Source organism: Hemicordylus capensis, chromosome 6 (genome assembly GCF_027244095.1).
Source record: "Hemicordylus capensis ecotype Gifberg chromosome 6, rHemCap1.1.pri, whole genome shotgun sequence".
NCBI classification, from domain to species: Eukaryota; Metazoa; Chordata; class Lepidosauria; order Squamata; family Cordylidae; genus Hemicordylus; species Hemicordylus capensis.
Window position 1 is genome coordinate 146,970 of NC_069662.1, and position 24,642 is coordinate 171,611.

A 24,642-nucleotide genomic window follows, 5' to 3' on the forward strand; every position below is an offset into this window, starting at 1 on the left:
TCGGCTGTGCTGCTTCAGGCGGGGGCGGGACTCAGCGGGCCTCTGAGCGGGAAGGTTCCCTGGAGTGGTGGCCCAGGCCTCCCCCGATCCTGCTGGCCGCACAGCGCCAAACTGAAGTCCACCGATAAATCTTCCTTTACCAGTCAAGAGCCCTGGGCGGCTTTTTCTTGGTCCCTGGAGCAAGAGACAGCAACCACAAGGGGGAGACGCAGAGCAAGGCCTTTATTTCTGCTGCTCTTTGCTGTGGGAGAAAAGGCAAAGGCGGCGTCTTCAATGGGCAATGGGTGGGCTCGGCTCCCGGTGGGCGCAAGAGAGGCGGGGGGGAGTGTCTCGGGGGGGGAGATCCACGGCAGAGAGAGAGAGAGACCGACCCCCCAAAAGGAAGGGGGTCTCGTCCTCCGCGGTGTCAGTTGTAGGTTTGCTGTAGGCAAAACAAAAGAGAGACCCAGCCGGTGAGTTTGGTGTGCAGGGGTCCTGGTGGGCCCTCTGAGGACCAGCTGCTCCCCCCCACCCCGCCGCCCTTCTTGGACTTGCAGAGACTCCACAGCCAGGAGCAGCGGTTCTGGTTCTGCTGCAGAAGCGCAGAGGGCGGGAGGGAGGCATTCCTCCTCCCTCACTGCTGTGCTCTCCCCAACAGGCAACGTCTGGATCTACACCATCTGCCTTCCGCTGGGGGGTCCCAGGAGCAGCAACGGGCGTTGCCTGTGGAGGTTCTCCTGCCCCGCAGGGAAGGTGCAGCTGCCTCCGGGGGCCGGGGCTTCTCATAGGCACGCAGGAAGCTGCCACCCACTGGGGCCAGAGCCTCGGTCCATCTCGCTCAGTACTGTCTACGCGGGCTGGCAGCAGCTTCTCCAGGCTTTCCGGCAGCCGCCCTTCTCAGCCCTGCCCAGGGATGCTGCCGGGAGTGGAACCTGGGGCCTTCTGCATGCCGGGGGGGCTCTGCCACTCAGCGACACCCCCTCCCCATTCTCTCGTGCAGTCTTGGCAAACCAAATCCAGACAAGCTCCACCTTTGGCCTCCCGCAACCCCAGCACCTAGGGTGCTAGCCCTGTCTTCAGAGGCACTCTGTACATGATCAGAGGCACTCTGCTCCCAGGACAAGAGGGCAAGCCCCCCGCCGTCAGGACCACACCGGCCAATGGCACTGCAGCAACGCACCCCTCTCCAGGGAGCCGAGCCGAGCCCAGCTTCGAACCGAGCTTGGGCAGCCACCCCTGCCCCATGCCTCCCCCCAAATCCTGGCCGGCGGACCCTGCAGAAGCGAGTCCTCCATGCCTGTCCGAAGGAAGAGCCAAGAGGCAACCCTAGCCCCCCGGCCCTGGAGTCCCCCGGAGCCCTCGCGGGGGGCAGGCCTCCCTCCCTGCCTGGCTGGGCCCTTCTGCTCACCGGAGCCGGCGGGGTCTTCTCCTCATTGCAGGTCCCACAGAGGCAGCCCAAGAGCCCGTTGAAGACCTGGATGAAGCAGAGGGCGGCCTCCACCCCGCCGGCACCCAGGATGAGGGAGAAAAGGATCACGTTGAACTGGGTGACCCCGGGAGGCTCCTGGCAGGTGTCCCAGCGCCTGGTGTCAAAGAGGTAGCTCTCCTCGCTGTGGGGCAGGAGTGGGGGGCCGGGGGAAGAGGCAGGGTGGCTGCTGCCATGAATCCTGATGGCCGGCCGTCCCACGCCATCCTCCCCCCACCCCACGCTTGGGGGAGCCTACTCTTCTCCAGAACCAACTGGAAATCCAGAACGTGGGTGGGTAGGGGTGACCCCCACATGCCCGCTCCCCACTCCGAGGGTCCCTGCTGCTCGCTGGCCCCTCCCCACCCGCTACACTGCCAACAGCAGCACCCTGCCGGCCCCTCCCTCCTACTCACTGGCCACACTTGTCAAAAGGCGCAGCACCAGCCTCCAAGGGCCTGAGGAGGCTCGCAAGGATCAGGGCCCGGGTCTGGCGCGCTGTTTCTGGGGGTGGCCAGCCAGCTGCCTCCAGAAGGCCACAAGCAGAGCAGGAGGGCTAAGCACCCCCCCAGCAGCTGGTGCTCAGTGGTAGACTGCCTCCGAGCCTGGAGGTTCTGCTGTGGCCACCATTAGCCATGGGCAGATCTCTCTCCCATGGCTCTGCCTGGTCCTCTCTGGAGAGCCCTCCAAGCCAGCGGCCAGCGCACCCCTTTGCTTTGGGGCAGCCAATTCCAGAAGTCGGCTCTGCTGGACTCTCCTTCCCAGCCATGTCGCTGCTGACCGAGTGGTGGGAGCGGGAGCCGCCTCGGCCTCGGCCACCCCACGCAGGAGCCTCCTCGGCCTCTCCCCGCTCCGAGCAGACCGTCTTGGGGTGACCTTTGCCGCGGAGAAGGGGCAGCCCAACGCCTCCTCCCCAAGGCAGGGAGACTGAATGAGCGGGTTCGGCTGGAGGGCCATTCGGGGTGGGGGTCAAGGAACAGCCCTTCAAGGTTTTAGTGGCCCGGAGGCCTGGGAATGGCCCCCGCTCGGGGTGTGTGTGTGCGTGTGTGTGCGGCTCGACTCAGAGCTGGGGTGGGCTGGGGGGTGGGCCGGGCCCAGCAGGGTTACAGCCTTGCGGTGAGAGGAGGAGCTCTGGACGCGGCCCCTGAGCAAATCAGCTGCTGGCCCTTCGCCCTGGAGTGGGGCGGCCCTCCCACACGGCAGGAGCCCCCGCACTCTGGCTGGTTAGGAACCTCGTGGCAAGTCAAGGCCTATCCACGGGACCTTAACAAAAGGGGTCCCAACTTACTCCCACCAAGCGTGTCCTGCCTTCACTGGGGTCTGCCGGGGGGGGAGGGCAGAGCCGCCTGGCCGGACCAGACGTGCCCCCCTTGGCCAGCCCCCCCAGGCCTCTGGCTCACTGGCCTTTAGCCCTAGGGTAGGCCAGGCCCCGATGCACTTGGGCCAAGAAAAGGGGGGCAGCAGGCAGAGGGCCTCTCTCTCTCCCCCCCCCCCCGCAAGGAAAGAGCCCAGCCTGCCTCCTGGCCCAACCAAGCTCTTGGTGGCCACTCCTCCTCCTCCTCCGGCCAGAAGCAGCGCCCCACAAGCCCAGCCTCAGCCCCACTGACCTGAAGTCCAAAGCCCCCTCGCCGGTCTGGAAGGGGCGCCCCCACTCCGACAGGGTCCCGTTGGCCGGCAGGTACTTGCAGAGGGGCCCGTGGACGAGGCCCGGCACGGAGACGGCCAGGGCGTAGCCGGCCCCCAGCAGCCCCACTGCCGCAAAGAGCACCGAGAGGAACATCTGGGGGGCAGGGAGGGGAGACAAGGGGAGGGGCTCAGCTGCCAGGCCCAGGGCGAGGGGACCCCAGGGTGGGCCAGAGGGGTCTTGCCTGCCAGGGCAGCGTCTCCGGCGCTCCCCTCCCTGGAAGCGGGGCAGGGAGGGCCAAGGGCATCCCTGGGCTCCAGAGGCCTCCGTGGGGCGGCTCTGTCCTCTCCCTACGGGCAGCAGGTGTTGTGGCCAGGGTGTGCTGCCCCCGCCCCGTCTCACCCCACAGCGGTTCCCACAGCAGCCACGCTGCCCGGTTGCTTGGATGTGGACGGCTGGCACCAGGATCTGAGGAGGCGAAAGGCTCAGTCAGCACAAGCGGCAGCAGGAGCAGGAGCAGGGAGCTTCCTCCAGCCCCCCAGCCCCAGAGCCACCCCCACCGGCAGCTTCCCGGGAGGCAAAGGGGGGCAGCTGAGAGGCCCGGAGAGCGACCCCCGCAGGCCCTTCCTCTCTCAGAGGCCCAGACGGGGGGCCCTTACCAGGACGCCTCCTCCAAGGAGCCCCCCCAGGGAGCAGACCTCGGGAGTCAGGCGGCTGCGCCAGTCCCGGAGGTAGCGGGTGTCCCAGTCGGGGAAGGCCAGCAGCACGTTGGCCGCGATGCAGAGGAGGGCGAAGGGCCACAGCGCGGCCCCCACCGCCCTGGAGCAGGCCCCCGTGCACATGGCCAGCAGGCAGGAGGGAAGGAGCGCGGCGGCGGCGGCTACTGCGGCTGGGCCAGGAGCGGCTCCTCTGCAGGGCTCCCCAGAGAGCGGCTCCTCCCCGGCCCCCAGGGACCCGGAAGAGGGCCGCTGCCCCTGCAGAGCGGGGACTTCCCCACCCACCCGGAGGAGGAGGCCATAAAGGCCACCTTTGCCCCGACTGCCAGCAGGCACCTCGGGGACACCACCACCCCCAGGCTTGCGGGAGGGCACGGCCTTGTGGCTGGCTGGCTGGGGGCCCAATCTCCGCCTGACCCGCAAGGGGAGGAAGAAGCCTCCAGAAGCCAACGCTGGAGCCCCGGCCCGCCTCTCGGACTCGCCCCGCTGCCCTCCGCACTGCCGCCACCCAGCACTGCCAAGGGACTCTGCCCCCCAGGCGGCAGCCAGGTTGCGCCACGTGCAGAGATCCCGGGGCGGGCCTGCTTCCGGCCCCGGAGAGCTGCTGCCCCAGGGCTGGGCTGGATTCTGCCCCAGAGGGCCGCGCTGCCTCTTCAGGTGACCCGAGGCAGTGAGCCAAGGGCCACTCAGCAGGAGGGGAAACACCCCCGCAGGGACTGGGGGGAGGGCAGGCTGCCTCCCCTGGCCACCAAGGAGGCCCCGTGTGGGTGTCGCCCTGGGCAAACACCCCCCCACCCCCGCTGGCTACTGGGTGCAATCATTCCACCCCCCCCCGGCCAGCCCCCAGGGGAACTGCTCTGGTGGCAGCAAGCCTGCCTTGTCCCCTTTGCTAAGCAGGGTCCGCCCTGGTTGATGTGAATGGGAGCCGCTCTGGGAAGAGCAGAAGGTCCCCAGTTCCCTCCCTGGCAGCAGCAGCAGCAGCAGCAGCAGCACCGGGATGGGGCTGGGAGAGGGATTCCCGCCTGCAGCCCCGGAGAAGCCGCCGCCGCCTTCTCTGTGCAGCCAGCACTGAGCCAGAGGGACCCAGCGTCCGACGCCGGATTCGGCAGCTCCCTCTGCCCCTCCCTGCCGGTGCAGCCGCCCTGCTCCCCGCCCCCCCCAGGCCTCTCGCAGCCCCCAGAAGCCCAGGCGCCTCCGGCACAAAGTCCCAACACGCTCTCCGGGAGCCACACTTTTTATTCCTGGGCGGGGGGGGGGGGGCTGCTCAGTCCCGGCGGTCAACCTAGCAGGCCCACCTCCTCCTGCCCGCCCCCCCCAGGCCCTGCTCCCTCCCGGCACACCCGGAAGGGCGGCCCGTGTCCCGGCACAATGACGTCCGCCAGGCCCAGAGCGCGGGCCCTGCTCTCCGCCTGCCGCCCCGGAGCCTCGCTGAGCCGCTGCCACTCGCCCTCGTCCGCCTCCCGCTCAAAGAGGTCTCCGGCCAGCAGCACGTCTCCCAGGGCAGTGCCCCGCACCAGCAGGCTGACGTCGTGGCCCGTGTGGCCAGGAGTGGGGAGCACCTCCAGGCGCCCGGCGTCCAGCAGGAAGGGGGCTCCCTGGCGCAGCCCAGTGGGGAGGTAGCGCCCGCCGGGCTGGCTGAAGTCTGTGCCCACCGTCAGGTCCGCTCGAGGGAAGAGGTTGAGGTTGCCCACGTGGTCCGAGTGGCCGTGGGTGCAGACCACGTGGCGGATGTCGCCGGGAGACACCCCCTGCCTCGCCAGGCTGGCCAGCAGCCGCTCCCGGCCCCACGGCCCCCCCGTGTCCACCAAGGTGAGGTGGGGCCCCAGGACCAGAGAGACCGTCCCGTCCGCTTGGCTGCTGCCGTCCGGGAGGCCTCGGGAGTAGCCCTCCTGCAAGACCACCACCGCGTAGGGGGAGCCGGGGATCAGCGGCCCAGCCAGGGGGGCCGTCCAGGGCTGGGAGAGGGCCATGGGGGGGGGGCGGGGAAGGTCCTCCTGTGGCGGACTTGTGGGAGGAATCCCGGAGGGTCCCGTCCAGGGTGCCACCGCCGCCTTCAGCCGGTCACCTTCGGGGAAGAAGGAGGAGAAGGAGAAGAGGGGAGAGGCATGAGGGCTGCTGCACAAACTCCCCCCCCCCCCCCGACACACACACGGAAGGCTCTCTGGGGCTCCTTCCGCGGTGGGGCCCTGCATGCTCTGCCCCCAGGACCCTTGGCTGCCTCGGGGCCGACGCTGCGCGGGGTGGGGGGGGGGGGCAGCGTTCTTCATGGCAAGGTCCGGCAGGGGGTCAGCGGTGGTGGCCCCCGCCAGCCCTAAGCGGGGCTCTCTGGTTCATTGCTCGCCGCTGGGCCTGCGGGGGGCTCTGGCCACAGCAGGACACTCTGCACAGACCCCCAGCACCCCCACCCCCACCCCCGCCACGCAGAGGTGACCCTTCGCCCCCTGCTGCGCGCGCTCCTCCGGCCAGGGCCCAGGGCTGCGGGGGGGCGGGCGGGCGGGGGCGCGCGTGCTCCTCGGAGGGAGGGGGAGGCCTCGGGGTCCCTGCCCCGCCTTGGGCAGCGGAGTGTGCCGGGGGGGGGGAGCCGGCCGTCCCGGGCCCTTTCCTTCCTCCGAGGGCCCTCCAGGGGCCCGGGGCCCCCAGCACGGAGAGCGGCGGCAGGCGGCAGGCCTCCCCGCTCCCCCGGGGCGGTTCCGTCCCTTCTCCGTCTCTCTCCCCACGCCGACCTTTGCCGGGCGAGCAGCCGCCACACGAGCGGGCCTTGCCTCTGCCCAGCCGGCCTCTCGGGCTCCGCGGCGGCTCCGCGGCTGCGCGGGCGGCGGGGCGGGGCGGGGCCTCCCTGCGGTCTCCTCCTCCTTCGGGGGGGCGGGAGGGACGGAGCCACCCGCCTGCAGGGCCCGCCCCCCAGGCTGCCCGCCCCGCCCCTGCAGGGCCCCGCCCCTCCGGGCAGAGGCGTGGGGGGCGTGGCCGCGAAGCGGAGCGCGCGTCGCTTTGCTTCTTTCCGGTTGGGGCGGAAGTTTGCCGGAAGTTGACCTGCTCCCGTCGGGACCTGCGGCCGCAAAGGCGGCGGCGGTTCCATTGGCCGGAAGGCCGGGCCCTGAGCGAGGGGCGGGGCCCCACCTCACCGCTACCGTATTGACCCGTGGAGGGGCGCCCTGCGCGGCGTTCCCGGTAGCGAGGCGGGGGGAGGGGCTACCGCATTCACCCGGGCGGCGGGCCGGTCTGTTCCCGGGCGGACAGCCGCCGCCCCGCACCTTCCCCCCCCCCGGCGCTCCGGCCCTTGTCTCCGCCCGGAGGGAGCCGCTGCGGCCCCCGGCGGCCTGGCCCCGGCGCGGACGGCATTCCCAGCCAGGCCTCCTCCGCTGCCGCCGCCACCGTGCCCGCGGGCTGCCCGAGCCCTTCCCCTCCGTGAGTCTGGCTGAGCCCTTTGTAAAGGCATCCCGGCCACCAGCCCCTGCCACCTCTTGTGGCAGCGAGTTCCACGTGCTAATTCCGCGGTTTTTGCAGACAAATGCCCTGTCTCTCCGTTGAGTTGGGCGACCCGGAGAGGGAGAGAGAGGAAGAGAGCCTCCCACCCCCCCCCCCCGCTCGTTCGCCCATTTGTAATTTTGCAAGCCTGTCCCTACCACCCCGCTCCCCTGTGGCTTAGTTCTCATTAAGGCACCCTTAGGTGGTGGCGGTGCTTGTGGACCGAGGCGTCTTACCCCTGGACTCGGGGGCCGAAGTCCGGGGCCTCTGCACCCCCTGGGGACCCTCAAATCCTCTTTGGTCTGTCCTGGCTGGTGTGGCCGCCCACCGAGCAGGATGAGGGCCTCCAAAGGCCTTTCCGCCCAGGCTCCACCATGAGCCAGGTGCCTCTCTGCTGGCGGAGGCCGCCCTGTGGAGCTGCTGTGCGTCTCTTCTCTCCTCCCCAGGCCCCACTGAGTGGCCCCCCCCCGGCCAAGATGGCGGAAGAGAAGAAGCTGAAGCTGAGCAACACGCAGCTGCCGACCGAGTCCATGAAGGTCGTGGCCGAGTCGATGGGGATTGGGCAGGTGCCGGAGGAGACCTGTCAGCTGCTGGCTGAGGAAGTCAGCTACCGCATCAAGGAGATTGCACAGGTGGGGGGGCGGCCCCCAGCCCTGTCCCCCCCCCGGTTGCTGCAGCAGCTCCTGCGCATGGCAGCGGCGGGTGCGGGGCCTTGGGGGTGCCTGACTCCCTCCGCCCCACCCACGGAGCAGCACTCAGGCCTGGCTGTCTGGCCTTGCTCGCCCCCTTGCAGGATGCCTTGAAGTTCATGCAGATGGGCCAGCGACGGAGCCTCACGACGGGAGACATCGACCTGGCCCTCAAGCTGAAAAACGTGGAGGTGAGGTGCTGGTGTGAGGCCGTGGGGCCAGGAGCAGCCCTAGAGCCTGTGTCTGCGGACGGCGGGGGTCAGGGTGGAGAGGGCGGTGGGGCCCTGTGTGCAGTCAGTGGGGCAGGGGCATCAAAAGCTCACCATCCCCCTGGGCTGGGGAATGTTGGCGGGCGGAAGCGCAGGCCCCTGAGACTGGGCTGGGGACGGGCAGGGCAGGGCAGGGCAGGGCGTGGGAGGGGGCAGGAGAAGTTTGGCCGCCCGGCTCTGCAGCCTCCCGCCTTCTCTCCTCCCCACAGCCCTTGTATGGCTTCCAGGCTCAGGAGTTCATCCCGTTCCGTTATGCCAGCGGTGGGGGGCGTGAGCTCTACTTCTATGAGGAGAAGGAGGTGGACCTCAGTGACATCATCAACACGCCCCTCCCCCGCGTCCCTCTGGATGTGTGTCTCAAGGGTGAGGACGGGGGTCTACCAGCCACTGTGGGTGCCAAAGAGAGGGGAGGGGGTCATGAAGGAGCTGACTTCTTGGCAGAGATGTGACTTGTCCCAACAATTGGCCTCTGTGCCAGAGGAAAGTAGCCAGCGTGACCCCAGTTTCCAAAAAGGGGTCCCCGGGGGATCTAGGAAATTATAGGACAGTTGGCCATTTGTCCTACGGAAGTGGATGGAGAGCATCGTTAAAGATCAAATGGCTAAACATCTGGAAGAACAGGTCTTGCTGAAGGAGAACCAGCATGGCTTCTGCCGAGGTCAGTCTTGCCTTGCTAACCTTTTGGACAGGTGGACTTCCCCAAAGCTTTTGACAAGCTCCCGCATCAAAGGTTCTTGAGTAAATGTCACAGTCAGGGGATTAGGGACCTCTGCTTGGTAACCAGTTGAAGAACGGAAAACTAAGAGCAGGAAAAACACACAATCTTCGCCTTGGAGAGATGTAAGAAGCAGGACCCCCCGGGAACCAGTGCTTTTGAATTTATACATACATACATATTCCAGAAACTGGGGTAGGTGGCCAGATTTGCAGATGGCACCAAACTATTCAAGGTGGTGAAGCATGAATGGTCCCCTTTGCTGAACAGGGTCCGCCCTGGTTTGCCTTTGAAGGGGAGATTACATCTGTGAGCACCGTAAGATATTCCCCTTAGGGGAGGGGGCTGCTCTGGGAAGAGCACTTGTGTGCAGAAGGTTCCAAGTCCCCTCCCTGGCAGCATCTCCAAGATCGGGCTGAGAGAGACTCCTGCCTGCCACCTGGGAGAAGCCGCTGCCATCTGCGTAGACTATACTGAGCTAGATGGACCGAGGGTCTGACTCAGTAGATGGCAACTTCCTAGTTTCTTGACACCAAATCAGTTGCAAGGAGCCGCAAAAGGATCTCTCCAAACTGGGGAGTGGGCGACAAAATGGCAAATGCGGTTCAAAGTAAGCATGTGTAAAATGATGCCTATTGGAGCAAAAAAACCCATATTCACTGATGGGGACTGAGCCGTTGATGACTGACCAGCAAGCACCGTGAAGCTGTTGGCTCGCTGCATCTGGAGATCAGTCTCCAGCCCTCAAGGGCTCCTCTGCCTCCTAGCTGAAGAGCCCCCAGAACCCAAAGGCATTGGGCTAATAAAGGCCTGCCTGTGGCTCTCGGGACATGTGCACCAAGACGGCAGCCCAGAAGGGTCCTGAAGCCAGAGTCCTGGAGAGGGGCAGGAGGCGGGGCAGGGGAGATGCCCATCCTGTTTGGCTAGGAGCTTGGCTCGGGCAAAGATATCGGGGGCGGGCAACATCTCCTCCACTTCCTGCAGAGGTTTGCGCTCCCAGCGGCTTGCTTTGGGCAGAGGGAGGTCCAAGCTTGGCTTGCAGAGACTGCCTCGGGAGGGTCGTTGCAGTGCCCACGTGCCATTTCGGCTGAGGGTTAGTGGCACGGAGGGCAGGGGCCATGCCTCTGCCCCAGAGCCACCCCTGCGGTCTCCTGTCTGACCAGCCTGTCGGGCAGGTGACTGAGCTTCTTCAGGCCACAGCACTCCCCCAGGGGAGTCGAGGCCCCGGGCAGGCAGGCGGGCAGGCAGAGCGGCCACTGGGGCGAGGGGGGGCGGCTTGCTTCTGCGCCTGGAGCCGCTAGGCTTGTGGGCCTGCGTGTGCCGCTTCTCACTGCAGCCTGGAGGAGGCGGGATTCTCCAAGGCTGGGCCGCGGGCTGATGGGTGCTGCGCCTCCCTCTTCCTTCTTTTGTAGCACACTGGCTGAGCATCGAGGGAGTTCAACCTGCCATCCCCGAAAACCCACCGCCAGGTGAGTGGCCAGCTCTCCCATGCCCCTGCTTGGAGCTTTTCCTGTTCCAGACTGAGGGGTGGGGGGCGCACGGTCTTTCCCCAGCCTGGCAGGCGGCGACAGGAGCAGCCCTTGACCCCTCCTCTGTGGGCTCTTGCCTCCCCAGCCCCCAAAGAGCAGCAGAAAGCAGAAGCCACGGAGCCCCTGAAGGCCGCCAAGCCCGGCCAGGAGGAAGAGAATGCCCTCAAGGGCAAGGGGCAGGGGGCCACCCCCCCCGACGGCAAAGGTTAGTTGCCCCCCAGTTGGGGCAGCGGGGTGGGGGTGCAAGGAGGACTGGCTGGAGGCGGGCGCTGATGGGAACCGTGGCTGGCTCACTTGCCTCAAAAGCTCGGTCTTCTGCTCTGCCACTTTGGGGCAGCTCGCAAAACTGATAACGCATCTTAATAAACAAAACTAGAAGCAGGACCCAGTTGAAACCCGATCTAGGTTAAAAGTTTGAGGCCTTTTTATGAAAAGTGTTTTTATCGGTGCTCCGGATTTAGCTGCCAACGGAACCGTAAGAAGCCCCCCTCGAAAGAGACGGCTTTCCAGAGGGGTCTGGTTTCCATCCCCATGTCTGCTTGGGCTGGTTGGTGGTGGGCAGAAACGGTGAACGGGGCAGGCGGTGCCCACAGCCTCAGCAGTTGGGGCCTGCTGAAGTGTCAGAGGCGGCCAAGCGCCCCTCCCCTGCCAGGGTCCTGGTGGTGCCTGCCCTGCCCGGAGCGAAGCCCTTTCCTCTTGAGGAGGGCTGCCGCAGGGGGCTCTCTGGGGAGCGGCGGCCTCTGCCTGATTCTGGCCTCAGCCTCTCGAGCCCCAGGTGAGCTGCCGGGTGGCCGCCACCCCGCCCTGCCCCGCCCTGCCCTGCCCTGCCCTCCCCACAGGCAAGGAGAAGAAGGGGCCCCTGCTGGAGCCGGCCCCCCTGAAGCTGAAGCCCCGCAGTATCCACGAGCTGTCCGTGGAGCAGCAGCTCTACTACAAGGAGATCACCGAGGCCTGCGTGGGCTCCTGCGAGGCGAAGCGAGCGGTGAGCCAGGACCCCCGTCCTGCCCCTCCCTGAGCGGGGGGGGGCTGCCTCCCCGCCTCCCCCCTCCGTGCTCCTGGTGTTCAGCCTTGGTGCAAGCAGGCTGGCTCCCGCAGCTCCCCACTTGGGGCCGGGGCTGCAGCCCCCCTCAGTGCTGGTGGCGAGGAGCGTGTGCCGCTGTGGCCAGCAGGGAGGGGCTCTGGGGTGCAGGGGGCAAGGAGCCACCGAGGAATGACCCCGCTGGGGGCCAAGCGCAGGGCCCCTCTCTCCTCGGGGCCGGATGGTGTGTGCCCCCGACCCTCCCCCTGCGCTGCCGGGCACAGAGATGGGCTGCTCAGCAGCCAGGACGGCCCGCGGCTTGCCTCCTGGGGGGCGTGAGGGCTGCCTCCTTCCCTGGCTGAGCCCTGGCGGGTGCCTCCCTCACCCCCCCCCCGCTCTCTCCCCACAGGAGGCGTTGCAGAGCATTGCCACGGATCCCGGCTTGTACCAGATGCTGCCCCGGTTCAGCACCTTCATCTCCGAGGGGGTAAGGAGGGGCGGAGAGGCTGTGGGGGGGGGCGCGGGGGGGGGGGCCGCCTGCCTTCAAGGAGAGCCCCAGAGCAGCCCTGCTGCATCAGGCCCAAGGAGGCCTCTCTGGTCCGCTGCCCGCTTTCCCCGGGTGCCCCCCAGCTGCCTCTGGAAGCCCCCCCCCGCCCCCCCCGCCATTGTTCCTCTTTACCTGGAGGCAGCCTAGAGCACCCAGGACAAGCAGGGCTGCCCCCCCCAACTGGCGCTGGTTGGGGGCTCTGCGGCCGACCCCCAGGAGACGAGGCCCGCAGGCCGCTCTGCCTGCAAGGAGGGGGTGTGGCAAGGCTGGGCGGGCGAGAGGCCTCATCCTGAGGGGGCTCTTCCGCCCGCAGGTCCGGGTGAACGTCGTGCAGAACAACCTGGCCCTCCTCATCTACCTCATGCGGATGGTGAAGGCCCTGATGGACAACCCCACCCTCTACCTGGAGAAATACGTGAGCAGCCCCCTTCCTGGGCAGGAGGGAGGGGCCGCGAGTGCGGGGGGGGGCTGCTGCTGCTGCTGCTGCTGCTGCTGCGGGGGGCTCACGCTGGCTCTCCCTCCCTCCGCCCCCCCCCCCAGCTCCACGAGCTGATCCCTGCCGTGGTGACCTGCATCGTGAGCCGGCAGCTGTGCCTCCGGCCGGACGTCGACAACCACTGGGCCTTGCGGGACTTTGCCGCCCGCCTCATCGCCCAGATCTGCAAGAACTTCAGCACCACCACCAACAACATCCAGTCCCGCATCACCAAGACCTTCACCAAGGTGGGTGGGCCCCCGGTGGGGGGGGAGGTGCGTGAGAGAGCCCCCCTCCCCCGGGACTCTTCTCTCTCCCTCCCCCCTCCCCCCTCCCCCGGGACTCTTCTCTCTCCCTCCCCCCTCCCCCGGGACTCTTCTCTCTCCCTCCCCCGGGACTCTTCTCTCTCCCTCCCCCCTCCCCCGGGACTCTTCTCTCTCCCTCCCCCGGGACTCTTCTCTCTCCCTCCCCCGGGACTCTTCTCTCTCCCTCCCCCCTCCCCGGGACTCTTCTCTCTCCCTCCCCCCTCCCCCGGGACTCTTCTCTCTCCCTCCCCCCTCCCCCGGGACTCTTCTCTCTCCCTCCCCCCTCCCCCGGGACTCTTCTCTCTCCCTCCCCCCCTCCCCCGGGACTCTTCTCTCTCCCTCCCCCCTCCCCCCGGGACTCTTCTCTCTCCCTCCCCCCTCCCCCGGGACTCTTCTCTCTCCCTCCCCCCTCCCCCGGGACTCTTCTCTTTCCCTCCCCCGTGACTCTTCTCTCTTCCTCCCCCCTCCCCCGTGACTCTTCTCTCTTCCTCCCCCCTCCCCCCTCCCCCGTGACTCTTCTCTCTTCCTCCCCCCTCCCCCCTCCCCCGTGACTCTTCTCTCTTCCTCCCCCCTCCCCCGTGACTCTTCTCTTTCCCTCCCCCTCCCCGTGACTCTTCTCTCTTCCTCCCCCCTCCCCCGTGACTCTTCTCTCTTCCTCCCCCCTCCCCCGTGACTCTTCTCTCTTCCTCCCCCCTCCCCCGTGACTCTTCTCTCTTCCTCCCCCTTCCCCGTGACTCTTCTCTCTTCCTCCCCCCTCCCCCGTGACTCTTCTCTCTTCCTCCCCCCTCCCCCGTGACTCTTCTCTCTTCCTCCCCCCTCCCCGTGACTCTTCTCTTTCCCTCCCCCTCCCCCGTGACTCTTCTCTTTCCCTCCCCCTCCCCGTGACTCTTCTCTTTCCCTCCCCCTCCCCGTGACTCTTCTCTTTCCCTCCCCCTCCCCCGTGACTCTTCTCTCTTCCTCCCCCCTCCCCCGTGACTCTTCTCTTTCCCTCCCCCTCCCCGTGACTCTTCTCTTTCCCTCCCCCTCCCCCGTGACTCTTCTCTTTCCCTCCCCCTCCCCGTGACTCTTCTCTTTCCCTCCCCCTCCCCGTGACTCTTCTCTCTTCCTCCCCCCTCCCCCGTGACTCTTCTCTTTCCCTCCCCCCTCCCCCGTGACTCTTCTCTTTCCCTCCCCCTCCCCGTGACTCTTCTCTTTCCCTCCCCCTCCCCCGTGACTCTTCTCTTTCCCTCCCCCTCCCCCGTGACTCTTCTCTCTTCCTCCCCCTCCCCCGTGACTCTTCTCTCTTCCTCCCCCTCCCCCGTGACTCTTCTCTTTCCCTCCCCCTCCCCGTGACTCTTCTCTTTCCCTCCCCCGTGACTCTTCTCTCTTCCTCCCCCCTCCCCGTGACTCTTCTCTCTTCCTCCCCCCTCCCCGTGACTCTTCTCTCTTCCTCCCCCCTCCCCCGTGACTCTTCTCTTTCCCTCCCCCTCCCCGTGACTCTTCTCTTTCCCTCCCCCTCCCCGTGACTCTTCTCTTTCCCTCCCCCTCCCCCGTGACTCTTCTCTTTCCCTCCCCCCTCCCCCGTGACTCTTCTCTTTCCCTCCCCCTCCCCGTGACTCTTCTCTCTTCCTCCCCCCTCCCCCGTGACTCTTCTCTCTTCCTCCCCCCCTCCCCTGTGACTCTTCTCTTTCCCTCCCCCTCCCCGTGACTCTTCTCTCTTCCTCCCCCCTCCCCCGTGACTCTTCTCTCTTCCTCCCCCCTCCCCCGTGACTCTTCTCTCTTCCTCCCCCCTCCCCCGTGACTCTTCTCTCTTCCTCCCCCCTCCCCCGTGACTCTTCTCTCTTCCTCCCCCCTCCCCCGTGACTCTTCTCTCTTCCTCCCCCCTCCCCCGTGACTCTTCTCTCTTCCTCCCCCCTCCCCCGTGACTCTTCTCTCTTCCTCCCCCCTCCCCGTGACTCTTCTCTTTCCCTCCCCCTCCCCCGTGACTCTTCTCTTTCCCTCCCCCTCCCCGTGACTCTTCTCTTTCCCTCCCCCTCCCCGTGACTCTTCTCTTTCCCTCCCCCTCCCCCGTGACTCTTCTCTCTTCCTCCCCCCTCCCCCGTGACTCTTCTCTTTCCCTCCCCCTCCCCGTGACTCTTCTCTTTCCCTCCCCCTCCCCCGTGACTCTTCTCTTTCCCTCCCCCTCCCCGTGACTCTTCTCTCTTCCTCCCCCCTCCCCCGTGACTCTTCTCTCTTCCTCCCCCCTCCCCCGTGACTCTTCTCTCTTCCTCCCCCCTCCCCCGTGACTCTTCTCTTTCCCTCCCCCCTCCCCCGGGACTCTTCTCTCTCCCTCCCCCCTCCCCCGGGACTCTTCTCTCTCCCTCCCCCCTCCCCCGGGACTCTTCTCTCTCCCTCCCCCCTCCCCCGGGACTCTTCTCTTTCCCTCCCCCGGGACTCTTCTCTCTTCCTCCCCCCTCCCCCGTGACTCTTCTCTCTTCCTCCCCCCTCCCCCGTGACTCTTCTCTCTTCCTCCCCCCTCCCCCCTCCCCGTGACTCTTCTCTCTTCCTCCCCCCTCCCCCCTCCCCCGTGACTCTTCTCTCTTCCTCCCCCCCTCCCCCGTGACTCTTCTCTTTCCCTCCCCCTCCCCGTGACTCTTCTCTCTTCCTCCCCCCTCCCCCGTGACTCTTCTCTCTTCCTCCCCCCTCCCCCCGTGACTCTTCTCTCTTCCTCCCCCCTCCCCCGTGACTCTTCTCTCTTCCTCCCCCTTCCCCGTGACTCTTCTCTCTTCCTCCCCCCTCCCCCGTGACTCTTCTCTCTTCCTCCCCCTCCCCCGTGACTCTTCTCTCTTCCTCCCCCCTCCCCGTGACTCTTCTCTTTCCCTCCCCCTCCCCCGTGACTCTTCTCTTTCCTCCCCCTCCCCCGTGACTCTTCTCTTTCCCTCCCCCTCCCCGTGACTCTTCTCTTTCCCTCCCCCTCCCCCGTGACTCTTCTCTCTTCCTCCCCCCTCCCCCGTGACTCTTCTCTTTCCCTCCCCCTCCCCGTGACTCTTCTCTTTCCCTCCCCCTCCCCCGTGACTCTTCTCTTTCCCTCCCCCCTCCCCGTGACTCTTCTCTTCCCTCCCCCTCCCCGTGACTCTTCTCTCTTCCTCCCCCCTCCCCCGTGACTCTTCTCTTTCCCTCCCCCCTCCCCCGTGACTCTTCTCTTCCCTCCCCCTCCCCGTGACTCTTCTCTTTCCCTCCCCCTCCCCCGTGACTCTTCTCTTTCCCTCCCCCCTCCCCCGTGACTCTTCTCTCTTCCTCCCCCTCCCCCGTGACTCTTCTCTCTTCCTCCCCCTCCCCCCCGTGACTCTTCTCTTTCCCTCCCCCTCCCCGTGACTCTTCTCTTTCCCTCCCCCGTGACTCTTCTCTCTTCCTCCCCCCTCCCCGTGACTCTTCTCTCTTCCTCCCCCCTCCCCCGTGACTCTTCTCTTTCCCTCCCCCTCCCCGTGACTCTTCTCTTTCCCTCCCCCTCCCCGTGACTCTTCTCTTTCCCTCCCCCTCCCCCGTGACTCTTCTCTTCCCTCCCCCTCCCCCGTGACTCTTCTCTTTCCCTCCCCCTCCCCGTGACTCTTCTCTTTCCCTCCCCCTCCCCGTGACTCTTCTCTTTCCCTCCCCCTCCCCGTGACTCTTCTCTTTCCCTCCCCCTCCCCCGTGACTCTTCTCTTTCCCTCCCCCTCCCCCGTGACTCTTCTCTCTTCCTCCCCCCTCCCCCGTGACTCTTCTCTCTTCCTCCCCCCTCCCCCGTGACTCTTCTCTTTTCCTCCCCCCTCCCCCGTGACTCTTCTCTTTCCCTCCCCCTCCCCCGTGACTCTTCTCTCTCCTCCCCCCTCCCCCGTGACTCTTCTCTCTTCCTCCCCCCTCCCCCGTGACTCTTCTCTTTTCCTCCCCCCTCCCCCGTGACTCTTCTCTTTCCCTCCCCCTCCCCCGTGACTCTTCTCTCTCCCCCCCTCCCCCGTGACTCTTCTCTCTTCCTCCCCCCTCCCCCGTGACTCTTCTCTTTTCCTCCCCCCTCCCCCGTGACTCTTCTCTTTCCCTCCCCCTCCCCCGTGACTCTTCTCTCTCCTCCCCCCTCCCCCGTGACTCTTCTCTCTTCCTCCCCCCTCCCCCGTGACTCTTCTCTCTTCCTCCCCCCTCCCCCGTGACTCTTCTCTCTTCCTCCCCCACCCCCGTGACTCTTCTCTCTTCCTCCCCCCTCCCCCGTGACTCTTCTCTCTTCCTCCCCCCTCCCCCGTGACTCTTCTCTCTTCCTCCCCCCTCCCCCGTGACTCTTCTCTCTTCCTTCCCCCTCCCCCGTGACTCTTCTCTCTTCCTTCCCCCTCCCCCGTGACTCTTCTCTCTTCCTCCCTCCTCCCCCGTGACTCTTCTCTTTCCCCCCCCCTTTCCTCTACCAGAGCTGGGTGGATGAGAAGACGCCCTGGACGACCCGGTACGGATCCATTGCTGGGCTGGCCGAGCTGGGGCATGACGTGAGTGGCCAGAGGGCCGGGGGCGGCGGGGAGGGAGGGAGGGAGGGGCCCAGGGGCTGCTGGGGGCGCTGAGCCTGTGTGCGTTCTCTCCCACAGGTGATCAAGACCTTGATCCTGCCCCGGCTGCAGGTGGAGGGGGGAGCGGGTCCGGGCCATCCTGGAGGGGCCGGTTGTCAGCAACATTGACAAGATTGGTGCTGATCATGTCCAGAGTCTTCTGCTGGTAATGGGCTTGTCGGGGGGAAGTCTCTGTGTGGCTTTGCTGGCGGTGGGCGGGGAGTGGGAGAGAATGTGCCCCCCTCCCCCCCAGGGTGGGGTGGGGGCTGGCGCATGGGATGGATGGAGCCCAGATGGCCCGTCCCGGGGAGGGTTTGGGAGGCTCCCTTGCTCTCGTGGGGGGGGGGGGAAAGGAGTAGCAGCAGGCCTGCAAAAGTCCATTGTGAGGGCTGGGGTGCTGTTGGAGGAGGGGGGAGGAGGCAGGAAGAGAGAGAGGGGCAGGCGGGCGGGCGGTGCTGCTTCCGTCTTCTCAAGCTGCTTGCATCCCCCCCCCCGGCTCGCCCCACAGAAGCACTGTGCTCCAGTCCTGGCTAAGCTGCGCCCCCCGCCGGACAACCAGGAGGCCTACCGGCTGGAGTACGGAGCCCTGGGCACCCTCCTCTGCACCCACGTGGTCAAGGCCCGCGCCCAGGCGGCCATGCAGGCCCAGCAGGTCAACCGCACCACCCTGACCATCACCCAGGTAACAGCTGACCCCCCCATCCCGCCCCCCCGGTGGGCTTGGCCCTCAGCAGCAGCAGCACCCCCCTCCGCCTCCTGGGCTGCCCACCTCTCAGTTCTTGCTCTCCCTCCCTCCCTCCCTCCTTGCAGCCCCGCCCGACCCTGACGCTCTCCCAGGCGCCTCAAGGGGCCGGCAGCACCTCCCGGGCGCCCAGCATCCTCAAGGTCCCCAGCTCCATCGCGCTGCCTGTGCAGACCCTCGTCTCGGCCCGGCCGGCCACCCCCACCCAGCCCACCCCACCCCCCACCAAGTTCATTGTCATGTCCTCCGCCTCCGGCACCTCCACCTCCCAGCAGGTAAGCAAACGGGGGGGGGGGAGGATGCCTGCAGGGTCAAAGCTGGGGGGGGTGCCTGGTCCGTGGGGAGAGGATGATGGCCGCTTCGGGTGCGGGGTGGGGGCGGCTGTGAGCGTTCCTCCCCTTGCTCTCTCTCCAGGTGATCACGCTGAGCGGGGCCCCGGCTGCGACGTCCACCTCCCCCGTCACCACCACGGTGCCCAGCACCCAGCCCCTGGTGAAGCTGGTCTCCGGGGGGCAGGCGGCCCCCAGCCCGCCGGTCTCGGGCAGCGTCCAGAAGTACATTGTGGTCTCTCTGCCCCCGGCTGCGGAGGGCAAAGGGGGCAGCGGCGCCCAGCTCTCGCCCTCGGCCACGGCGGCCCCCTCCTCCAGCCTGGCCCTCTCCACGGGCATCAAGCAGGAGCGCAGCGACAGCCCCCAGCCCCCCGGCAGCACCTCGGCCGCCACTGCCTTCCTGGCCAAGGCCAACGGGGCGCAGGGCATGGTGCCCGGGTCGCCCCAGCCCTCCCTGTAGGGGGCCTGGCCTGGGGTCCTCTGCTCAGGCGGCCTGCCCAGCCCCGAGGGAGTCACGGGCCCTTCTGCGGACGGGCTGGGCTCCTGGCCGTGGCGAAAGGCCGGCTGGGGGCTGCCTGGTGCCCTCCACCCTCCTCTGCTCTGGCTGGGCTGGGCTCCAGCGCTGCCTCCCCCCATGGCTGGGTCCAGCGGGAACATCTCCCCCCCCCCCTGCCATGGAAGTGTCAGGTGCTCTTTGGTCTCCAATAAACCCTGTTCTTCTATCTCTTGCCACGTGGTGTGTGTGTGTGTGTGTGTGTGTGTGTGTGCGTGTGTGCGTGTGTGCGTGCACCCCCTCGCCCTCGCCATCTCCCCCACTCCTGCTCACCCTGCGGATCAGTGGGGACAGGAGAGGGAAGAGTTCAAGAGGGCCAGACTGGTGGGGGGGGGCAGAACGTGTGTGTGTGTGAGGGGGGGGCGTGATTCTCCAGCAGGAAGTTGGGGGGAGCCACGGAGTACACAATGGCAGCTCCCAGCGACCCTCCCCATGCCTGCAGGGCAGCCGTCTCGGACCCTCCCCTGTCGCCGCCACCTCTGGGAAAGCAAATCTCCGGGCAAGATCCCTGAATGGGAGGCTCTTCCTCCGGGCCCCCACCCAGCCGCTGTGTGGTGGAGGGGGGTGGGAGTCCACAGGGCAGGGCGGGCATCCCTGCCCCAGCTCCCGACCGGCTCCCCTGGTGGCTTGTGCTGGCTTCGGGGCACCCCAGCCGCCTGGCAGGCTCCTCCCAGATGCCAGACCCGCAGCAGGTACGGGGCTCCCCGGCTGCCCCCTCCCCAGCAGCCTGGCCTGGCCCTTCAGTGGGCAGAGCAGAGGCTCCCGGTGGGGGCTCCTGGGCTCCCCAGGAGGAAGCGGGTGGGAAGAGGAGGCGGGTGGGGCGGGGAGGGGAGGGGCCCTGCTGTTGCTGCCAGGATGCCCCCTCGGCCTTGGTGAGGGACAAGGTGCCGCCGGGAGTCTCTCCCCCCCCCCGCCACCCCCCTTAGCACTCTGGGGCTGTTCTTCTTGCAACGCCTTTATTGTACGCCCCCCCCCGAGCAGGGGGCTAAGGCGGCTTCCCGGTGGGCTCTCTCCTGCCAGGGGGCCGTGGCTTCCCCCGGCTGCTGCTGCTGGGGGGGGGGCCGCCGGCCTTGCCCATCACGCAGCGGAGCCAGCGGGCGTCGTAGACCACCTGCCCCACAGGGCTGGGGCTGCTGCTCTCCTGGGCGGGGGGGCAGGGCCCGCTCTTGGGGGCAGAGTGCAGGGAGCAGAGGACGATCCTGGCCGGCCTTGCAGGGGCCAAGCCCTGCCAGGAGCCCTTTGGGGAGGAGGCGGAGAGGCTGGGGGGCGGAGGCGGCGGCGGCGGCTTCCTCCTCGTCCTCGTCGTCGTCGCCGTCTTCTGCGCCAGGGCGGTGGCCGTGCCCAGCCAGGAGCTGGAGTGCTCGGAGCCCTTGGCGCTGCCGGCCGGGGCCTGAGGCTGCCTGGAGGCCCGCTGGGAGCCCCAGAGGCTGCTGGGACCCGTCTGGGTGCCCTTCTCCGCGGCTGCACGGGCCCCGGGCAGGCCCCCCGGGCCAGAGCAGCAGTGGCAGGTGCTGCAGGCCTGCTTGGCGTGGCGTCGCTGGGGGGCCTGGCTGCCTCCTGCGGGGGGAGGGGGCAAGGGCAGAAGTGGGGTCAAGGCCCTGGGCTGCCCCTCTCACCCCCCCGGCCCTCCCTCTGCCGGGTGAGGTCCGGCTTCCGCTGGCAGAGACCGAGGAGGGCTGCCTGAGGGGCCCCCTCTGACCCCCAGCTCAGCCGGCCTGGAGGTGGGGCTGGCAGTGAAAGACGGCACCACTCTGCTCCTGGGGCGGCCAGTGGCCCCACAGCTGCAGGCGGGTCCTACGGGGAGGCCTCCCTCCCTCCCTTGGCATCCCAGGATGGTCCCCCTGGGGAGTCCGTGGGCACTTGGGGTCCGGCATGCTGGTGGCCTCTGCACAGTCCTGGGGGCTTTGAGAGAGAGGCTGGCTGGCTGGGGGGGGAGCTGGACCCCTGAGTCGGGGGCCCTGTGGCCGGGCCTTGGCCGCCTGCTGGACCCCAGAGGGTGTGGGGGAGCGCCCTCCTGCCCCTGACCTACCTCTGTGCTCGTGGTGGGGAGCATCTCTCCGTCTTGGGGGTGGGCAAAGCTGGGGGGGGGGAGAAACAGGAGCCAGTCACAAGCAGGAGCTGGGAGTGAGTGGGGCTGAGCGGGCCCCCTGGGACCTCCCCATGGTGGGCGGGGGGGGGCACCTGGCCAGGGGCTGTGGGAAGCAGAATGCATGCTGGCCCGGCAGCGGCCCCCACCCCCACAGCGGCCCCCACCCCCACAGCGGCCCCCACCCCCACAGCGGCCCCCACCCCCACAGCGGCCCCCACCCCCACAGCAGCCCCCACCCCTCACTCACCAGCAAGATGGCGTTGCTGGCCATGCAGAGCAGGACCAGGCTGCCCAGGACCCTCGTGGCCACGGCCCCCACCTCCTGGCAGGGGTCCGGCTGAGAGGAGGCCCCCATGGCCAGGCGGCTGGCGGTTGGCAGCAGCTCCCTGGAACCAGAACCCAGAGCGGGGCAGGAGCAGGGAGGGGGCCGTGAACTCACAATGGGCAGCCGGCACAGTGTGGGGCCCTGCCTCTGGAGCAAGCCGGGAGTGAGGAGGGGGCCCCGCTGGGGCTCCCGGCTGGGGTGGGGTCTTCCCTCTGCCCTGGCTGAGCCCCTGGGGCCCTTGGAGGGGGGGGTCTCTCTCCTCTAAGAACAAACCTTCCAATGGCAAAACACAACATGCAGGTCAAGGCAGCCTCCAGCTCCCGCTTGGGGGTGCACCGGATCCTGGTTCCCCTGGGACCCCCCCGCCCCCTGTGGGTCATGCGGCCCAGGCCCTTTGGGGGCCAGCAAGACCAGCGCCTGAAGCGACGCTGCCTGCAGCAGCAGAGCCTCTGTGAGGACCCCGAGTTTCCAGCCCCGTTGGCCTCCCTGTCTCCTGGCAGAGACCTCACCCCAGAAGAGTCCTCTGGAAGCGCCCCGGGCGAAGGGGGCTGCTGCCCCTCCGCCTCCCCAGCCCTCCTGGGATTGGCGGGGGGAGGTGCCTCCTCCGGGTCTCTCTTGGGGGGAGGGGCTGGTGGAGCAGGGAGCTCCGTAGCGCCCCCCACCCCATGCCTGGCTGACGGGGGCAACAGGGGTCCAGGCTGGCCAGCCCTGCAAGCAGCCGATGGCGTCTTCCACCCCAGCCCTGGCAAGTCTGGGGAGGGGGCGGAGGCCGTTCTGGTTCCCCAGGAGGCCTGTGTCTTGCCCAGCCCTGTAGCAGGCGCCCCCCCCCAAAGAGAGGCCCTGCTTGGTGCTGCTGCCTTTCTCTGAGCAGGGCTGGGGGGGGGAGCCTGCTGGCATCTCGGGGGGGTCCTCCCCCAGCTGGAGGTTCCTGCCCCCTGCAGGGCCTTGGCAGGGGCGGCCTCTGTTCCTGGGCCCAAGCCCCACGCCTAGGGGGAAGAAGGGGGGCGGGTTCTCCTGCAGAGAGGTGTGCCCCTGCCTGGGAGGGGAGGGAGGGGTCAGAACCGAGAACGGGCCCCCACTCAAGGCCGCCCCCCAGGAGCTGTGCTCAGAGCCCCGCCTCCTTGTGGATGGCCTCAGCCCCAGGGACCGGCAGCGGGGCAGCCTGGGCAACGGCTGGTTTGTGGCTGCTGCCTCCTGCCTGGCCACGGAGCCAGCAGTCTGGAGAAAGGTAGGGGCCAGCGTGTGGGTGTGTGTGTGGGGGGGGGGGGGTCCACCACCCCTCAATCGTGTGCCTTCCACCCTGTGGCACCCAACTGGGGCCCAGCCTAGATGTTTAGCTCGGGGCTGTGTGTGTTTCTGTACATGCAGGGTGGCTCAAAGAGCACTCCTGGGCAGGTGCAGAGTGCCCCGGCCAGGGGATGGACGGGTGCAGGTGGGCCCATGTTGTTATCCAGGTGCCCCCCCCCCCCGGGCACCTGCTGTTCTTGCCTGTGCTGCGCTCTCTCCCCAGGTGATCCCAAACCCCTGTGAGCAGGACTGGGACCCGGGCCGACCACAGAGAGAGAGCCTGCGGGATCTTCCGCTTTTGGCGCTGGACGGAGGTCTGCCTGGATGACCGCCTGCCTTGCCGGGAGGGGAAGCTCCTCTTCTGCCACTCGTCCGACCCCCGAGAATTCTGGAGCGCCCTCCCGGATAAGGCCCATGCCCAGTATTGGGCGGGGGGCGGGGGGCGCTCTGCCTTGGGCTGCTCCCGGGTTGCCCTCACTGGGCCTGCTGGGCATGGGAGGTGGTCATGAGGAGTGTTTTCTGAGCATGTGCAGAGGATCTTTCCCTCAGGCGTACGCCGCTGGAGCCAGACCACGCCTCCAGTTGGAGAGTAGGGTTAGTGGGGCCTGGAGCCTCCCCTTCCCTCGAGCCTCCTTAGAATTAAACACCCAGAAACTGGCTTCACAGACACAGATCGATATACAAGTCAAAGAGTCTGGGTAACGGAGAGCCGCGACTGACTCCCCACATTCTGGAGAGCGGCTGGGGACAGAAGCACAACGGGGGGCCCAAGGAAGCCTCTCCGGTCCCACATCCTGTGCCCCACAGTGGCCCACCAGAGGCTGCTGGGAAGCCCACAGGGGCAGGCCCCTCTCTCTGGCTGACGCTCCCCTGCAACTGGGATTCAGAGGCATCTTCTTGCCTCTGAGGCTGGAGGTGGCCCACAGCAGCCGCCAGGCTTGTAGCCATGGATAGCCCTCTCCTCCTCCATGGATCTGCCTCAGCCCCTCTTAAAGCCATCCAAGCTCCTGGCCATCATCACATCCTGTGGCAGAGAGTTCCATGGATTAATTATGCGCTGTGTGAAAAAGGACTTCCTTCCGTTGGTCCTACATTTCCCAGGCTTCTGTTTCATGGGATGGCCCCTGGTTCTCGTGTGGTTGTGAGAGAGGGAGAAAAACATCTCCCCCCCCCCTCCACTCCTTGCCCTCTACTTTGATAGGCCTTACGAAGGGGAGGGCTGTCCTCAGGATAGACAGCTCCTGGGTCCAATGAGAAGGCCTGGCACCTCTCTGGTGTCTCTGGATGGAGAGTCTGAAGGGACGCCTCTCTCTCCCCCGGTAAAGTGCAGCGGCCTCTAAAGGGTGGGGGCCCTGCAGGGACGTGGAGTGACCGGGGCTCCCCGAGGCCCTGCGCAGTCCGAGGCCCCTCATCCTTCCTTCTCTCCCTCGCCCCAGGCCGAAGGGCTGCTACGAGGCCCTGGAAGGCGGCAACACGGCCGGGGCCCTGGTGGGCTTCACAGGCGGCCTCTCGGAGCCCCTGGCCCTGCAGGAGGGGGCTGTGGCCCTGACCCGGAGGAGCAGGCGCAGCTCTTCCCGCAGCCCACCCCCGGGCCGCCCTCCTCAGCTGCTCCTTCCGGGGGAGGAGGACCAGGAGGAGGACCGGGGGGGGGGCCTGGTGGCCAGTGCTCGAGGAAGGGGCGTGGAGTGGGCCACCTTGAAGGTGCTCTTGGGGCCTCCCGCCTTGGAGGGGGAGGGCTGGGGTGGTGGGGAGATGGGGCAGAAAAGGGCTGGGGGAGGAGGAGGAGGAGGAGGAGGATCCGCTCTGATCAAGGTGATCCCGTTGACATCGTCCACCTGGACTTCCAAAAAGCTTTCAAGCATGTTCCTCATCAAAGGCTCCTGAGGAAACTTGGCGGTCATGGGATGAGGGGACAAGTACATGTGTGGGTTGCCAACTGGCTGAAAGACAGGAAACAGAGGGTGGGGATCAATGGAGAGTTTTCTCAATGGAGGGAAGTAA

General features: G+C 67.5%; 3 protein-coding genes across 4 annotated transcripts; 1 reads left to right on the plus strand and 2 right to left on the minus strand.

Annotated features, from left to right (window-relative positions):
• Nucleotides 1–205: 205 nt before the first annotated feature.
• On the minus strand, nucleotides 206–6,791 carry MBLAC1 (metallo-beta-lactamase domain containing 1). 2 transcript variants are annotated; one of them, XR_008310081.1, is made up of 6 exons: nucleotides 6,508–6,791; nucleotides 5,125–5,849; nucleotides 3,313–3,536; nucleotides 3,052–3,224; nucleotides 1,388–1,589; nucleotides 206–421 (listed from the first exon to the last, which is right to left on the minus strand). XR_008310081.1 is itself a non-coding variant. In XM_053263295.1 (6 exons), the coding sequence occupies exons 2-6, from the start codon at nucleotides 5,752–5,754 to the stop codon at nucleotides 407–409; spliced, it is 1,086 nt and encodes a 361-aa protein (XP_053119270.1). In that variant the 5' UTR covers nucleotides 5,755–5,849; nucleotides 6,508–6,791; the 3' UTR covers nucleotides 206–406. The 2 variants fall into 2 exon arrangements, 1 of the variants encoding a protein (XP_053119270.1); XM_053263295.1 differs by having other exon boundaries at nucleotides 3,471–3,536.
• Nucleotides 6,782–19,109, plus strand: TAF6 (TATA-box binding protein associated factor 6). Its single transcript, XM_053263293.1, is given in 16 exon segments — nucleotides 6,782–7,189; nucleotides 7,696–7,881; nucleotides 8,043–8,129; nucleotides 8,417–8,570; nucleotides 10,335–10,391; nucleotides 10,537–10,656; nucleotides 11,291–11,433; nucleotides 11,879–11,956; nucleotides 12,330–12,431; nucleotides 12,557–12,739; nucleotides 17,185–17,259; nucleotides 17,356–17,394; nucleotides 17,396–17,482; nucleotides 17,825–17,998; nucleotides 18,127–18,333; nucleotides 18,473–19,109. Coding segments are annotated over 15 exon segments (2,037 nt in total). The 5' UTR covers nucleotides 6,782–7,189; nucleotides 7,696–7,725; the 3' UTR covers nucleotides 18,848–19,109.
• A 789-nt stretch (nucleotides 19,110–19,898) lies between these two features.
• On the minus strand, nucleotides 19,899–21,446 carry LOC128331798 (translation initiation factor IF-2-like). Its single transcript, XM_053265689.1, has 3 exons — nucleotides 21,277–21,446; nucleotides 20,970–21,018; nucleotides 19,899–20,497 (listed from the first exon to the last, which is right to left on the minus strand). Exons 1-3 carry the CDS (start codon nucleotides 21,382–21,384, stop codon nucleotides 19,926–19,928), a joined length of 729 nt encoding a protein of 242 aa, XP_053121664.1. The 5' UTR covers nucleotides 21,385–21,446; the 3' UTR covers nucleotides 19,899–19,925.
• Between the last annotated feature and the right edge of the window lie 3,196 nt (nucleotides 21,447–24,642).